The sequence below is a fragment of the Sinocyclocheilus anshuiensis genome, unplaced genomic scaffold, assembly GCF_001515605.1.
Source record: "Sinocyclocheilus anshuiensis isolate Anshui unplaced genomic scaffold, SAMN03320099.WGS_v1.1 scaffold1301, whole genome shotgun sequence".
In the NCBI taxonomy this organism is placed as follows: domain Eukaryota; kingdom Metazoa; phylum Chordata; class Actinopteri; order Cypriniformes; family Cyprinidae; genus Sinocyclocheilus; species Sinocyclocheilus anshuiensis.
The window spans coordinates 129,102-133,917 of NW_015551135.1; the positions used below are offsets into that span (position 1 = coordinate 129,102).

General features: G+C 44.1%; 1 protein-coding gene across 1 annotated transcript in view; it reads right to left on the reverse strand.

The window, feature by feature from the left end:
• LOC107663218 (uncharacterized) overlaps positions 1-4,816 on the reverse strand; it is a 50,905-nt gene that overhangs the window by 44,781 nt on the left and 1,308 nt on the right. Inside the window, exon 3 of the mRNA XM_016453392.1 lies at positions 1,382-1,449. Coding sequence (XP_016308878.1) covers positions 1,382-1,449 — 68 coding nt within the window. The remainder of the gene's footprint in view (positions 1-1,381; positions 1,450-4,816) is intronic.

The following is a 4,816-nucleotide window of genomic DNA, read 5'->3' on the forward strand; positions in this document are numbered from 1 at the left end:
TTCCACAGGCCACACACACACACACACACACACACACACACACACACACAGGGATAGAAAAATAAGAAAATTCTGTCATTAATTACTTACCAATATGTTGTTCCAAACCTGGTATGGTGACCATACCAAAACGGCTTGGTTATCAACATTCTTCAAAATAATTTATTTTGTGTTGTGTATGCCTTTCTTTCTTCTCTGGAACACAAAAGAAAATATTTTGAAGAATGTAGGTAACTGGAATAGTTTGGTTACCATTGACTTCCAATGAATGGATTAAAAAAAAAAATATATATATATATATATATATTATGTTCCAAAGAAGAAAGTAAGCCATACAGGTTTGGTATGGCATGAGGGTAAGTAAATGATGACCGTTTTGGGTGAACTATCAAGAAAATTATCTTTGCAATAAAGGGAGAGAGAGAGAGAGAAACAAAACCGACAACTCAAGATATGCTTTAGACAGAATTTTTCCTTGAATTGTATTGACCAGACAAGCCCATAGACACACAGCACTAGACTTATCAAAAAATAATAATTATTCGTTATTTTAAAATACGAGGCTTTAAAAGTTAGACATGTAGCTAGTTTCCACAAAGTCTGAAATATATTTGACTCTGTGAACTTTGTGATATAAAGTTCTGTTTGAAAGAGCCCTGCAATCAAGAAGTACCGAGCAAGTGATTATGTTTGATTCAGCGGAGCTCTGACACATACAGGTGCATCTCAATAGATTAGAATGTCGTGGAAAAGTTCATTTATTTCAGTAATTCAACTCAAAATGTGAAACTCATGTATTTAATAAATTCAATGCACACAGACTGAAGTAGTTTAAGTCTTTGGTTCTTTTAATTGTGATGATTTTGGCTCACATTTAACAAAAACCCACGAATTCACTATCTCAACAAATTAGAATACTTCATAAGACCAATAAAAAAAACATATTAAAAGAACCAAAGACTCAAACTACTTCAGTCTGTGTGCATTGAATTTATTTAATACACAAGTTTCACAATTTGAGTTGAATTACTGAAATAAATGAACTTTTCCACGACATTATAATTTATTGAGATGCACCTATATATAGAGTCATTCAGTGAGGAACAGAGGGCCAAAAGAGGCATTTTGATTTTACGCTTGGAATCAATTAAAGGGTGAAGAAGGAGGAACCAGTGGCACAGGGAAAGAATAATGAGTTGTGTGTGTGTGTGTGTGTGTGTGTGTGTGTGTGTGTGTTTGTGTGTGTGTGGAAATGAGAAAATAAAAGAATATTACATTTACATTTCTATTTAATTTTTTGAAAGATTTTGCATTCAAAATCAATTCAAAGTGCCCATTACAAAAATAACTCAAGCCAGTATATGTGTGTGTTTGCACGTACCTTTGTCTGGTTTTGCTGAAAGCTTTAATAACAGCATTTTTTCTTCTTGGAATTGTGGACTTCATTTTCTACAAATTAAAAACATACACCAGTTATACACATCATACAATCATCAAACTCACATATATCAGCAGCAATAAAAGTATTAATGAATGAAGAGAAAACTAAATCAAATATGAATTTTAGTAATTATTGCAACCATCTGTGTAGTGAGAGAAGAAACTATCCACGCCTTTCAGATAATCTTCTTCTTCCTATGACATCTGGTGTGAACGCTTCACTGACCTTTCAAAAAGGAGATGTGGTAAGGGCTTGTAATTCTTTGTTTATTTATTTTTAAATCACAGGGGGGAAAAACTGCACAATATTAGTCTATTATTCTGGTGGGCACATTAAAATATTCCATTCTGAATTGCCAATAGAAATTCTTTCATAATTTTGAACATCCAAAAGGATCCTAATAGAATCAATGTGTCACACTTTGCTTACGGGAGGAACAAGGAGATGAGGAGATTTCACAAAACGAGAGTCTTTAATAATCCAACAGGGAGACACAGAGCACAAGGAAGATGTTCAAGACCCGACAAGGAAACATGAGGCAGATTACACATTTATACTAAACTTAACGAGGGACAGACAGGTGCGGGGAATCAACTAATGAGACGAGAACAGGAACATGACCAAATAAGGGAACACTGAAACAGAAGCAAAACAGGTCCATAATCCTGACATATCGCCCCCCTCCCGGAAGGCGAGTCCTCGGGTGGGAACTAAGGAGGAGGCTCGGGAGGAGGATGGGCACCCGGGAGGGGACTGGCAGGGAAACCAGGGAGGCGACGAAGGAGGGAGGAGCCAGGGAGGAGACAGGAGGGGCCCGGAGCAGGAGGAGCACAGCAGGACCCAGGCCACAGCCATAACGGCGGCCCACAGTGGAGCCAATGGAGGGAGGAGCCATGGAGGAGGAATGGCCGCCGACTCCAGGGGGGCGACCAACGGCGGCGGAGCAGCTGATGAGCCAGGGCGACGGGGAGGATCCGGAGGTCCTAGGTGGAGCAGATGGTGCCAGCGACTGACGCAAAGGCGTGGATCCGGGAGGCCGCGGTGGAGCCGGAGCGACAGAGGACTGAGGAGGAGCCGAGGGGATGAAGGAGCCTGACGGAGCCAGAGGGACGAAGGGCCGAGGCGAAGCCGGAGGAGTGGAATCCCGAGGCGCAGGATGGTCGACGCCAGACCAAGGCGGAGCCGGAGGAACGAGGGAGCCCGGCGGAGCTAGTGCACTGTCGGGCCAAGGCAGAGTGGAGGGAGCTAGGAGCCATGGTGGAGCCGACGGGTCAATGGGCCGAGACGGAGTCCGGAGCCCAGAGGCTGGAGGCGGAGTCAAGGGATACTCCAACCACGGCGATGCTGGAGGATGGCAGTCCCGTGGAGCTCGCACCGCATAGATGGTGGGCTGAGGGCGAGCAGAGGGGCTGCCAGATGACAGTGGTGGAGTAGGCAGGAGCGGGTGGGACGGCGGGCATTTGTGAGCCTCCGGGCATTCAGGGCTAAACTCTGGATCGGGAGCCCCCTCTAGGCTGAACACGAGAACAGGATGGCGCTCTGGAGGAGCGGACATTTGAGGGTGCTTTCGAGGCGTGGGCACTGACGGGCGCTTTCTAGGAGCGGGCACTGGAGGGTGCTCTGCACTGGATTCGGGGACTGGAGCCCTCTCCTCTTTGGTGTGGCACATTCACCGCGCCATACTCAGCTCACCCTCAGCCGCGGTGCAGGGGGCGGAGCTCCTCTCTGCGCTCACACAGTGCACTGCTTTCTCCCTCGTGGAGGGCGTTGTTGCTGGCTCACACACCTTGACTGACGTCATCAGCAGCTCTGGCTCCAAGGCGATCCTCAGCTCTGTCGCTCCGTGTGGCGATGTCTCTTCGGGCTCCGGCTCTCCATCGGCGGTGGGCTTGGGCATGCGCTCCGCGCAGCGGGGAGATGGTGGGCTGGGCACTGTGTCCGGAGTGTGTCCACTCCACAAAGGCGGCAAAGTTCGCTCTAGGTCCATCTTCGGACGACAGCGCTCTGCACGAGATGTTTAAACTGGCGTCTGAGGGGATCCATGGATAACACAACGAAAACAAAACACTGAGGGAAAAAAAACGGAAACAAAAACGGAGGGTAGACACACGGATGTAACTGTTTCGGTCGGGTCTTCTGTCACTCTTTGCTTACAGGCAGAGGCGGACAAAGTACTCAACTCCATTACTTGAGTGAAAGTACAGATACTGCTGGTCAAACACTGCTTTAACAAAAAAGCAAAACAGCAAGACTTATTTGACATCAAAACAAACATTTTAAAAATGCTGTCTAATCGCTGTCGTGGTGCTTTGATGTCACACAGAGAACGGTCTGTGCAGTGCTGCTTCAAGTCCAACACCTATTGTGTTTTATTAGGAGATGCACAACAGTTCTTTAGTGGCTTTATAGTTGCAAATGTGATATTTATTTACAACAATTCAATAATAAGAAGTTAACCTCTGCTTACAGGGGGAAACGAGGAGATTTCACAAAACGAGAGTCTTTAATAATCCAACAGGGAGACACAAAGCACAAGGAAGACGTTCAAGACCCAACAAGGAAACATGAGGCAGATTACACATTTATACTAAATTTAACGAGGGACAGACAGGTGCGGGGAATCAACTAATAATAAGACAACGAGAACAGGAACATGACCAAATAAGGGAACACTGAAACAGAAACAGGGGCAAAACAGGTCCATAATCCTGACACAATGAAGATTTCCACAATGAATCAAATAATATTATATTACACAGGGCCCAGCATAATATTAGCTCATATAATTTTCCATAAGAAAAGATTTCCTAGGCTTCCTATTTCATGCATGTTAATATAAACATGTTGAGTCTACATCAGATATGATAGCCCAGTAAGCACACATACATATCACAAAGACATCTCTTAAAGATCTGGAAAGCACTGCATTCTAGTTGTGGCAGGGAACGTGTGGAGACACACTGCAGATGAGCAGATGCTCTTAAAAGAAAAAACATCACATCGCAAAACACATCAAGTAGATGCCTGGGCAACATATACATGTGATATCAGGATGGGTCTGAATGAAAAAAAAATCATTCACAGAACAAACCATCCAAACAGGATTCACATTAGCATTAACCTCCAACCTAACCAACAACACCATTTAGAAAACATTCAAAAATTATATTAATACCACTTTAGGAAAATAAATCAAAGATCAAAATGTATTTTTAACCGCATTCCAGAAAGTTCAGATATTATGCTCACAGAGTTATGTAATTATGCACCTGGGCTAAAGTGGAATCCATTTAGTATTTGATGGAAATATACTGCAATACCGAGAAAGGCAGAATGGCTTTTGTCCGCGTAATGCATTGCATGTATCGTGTGTGT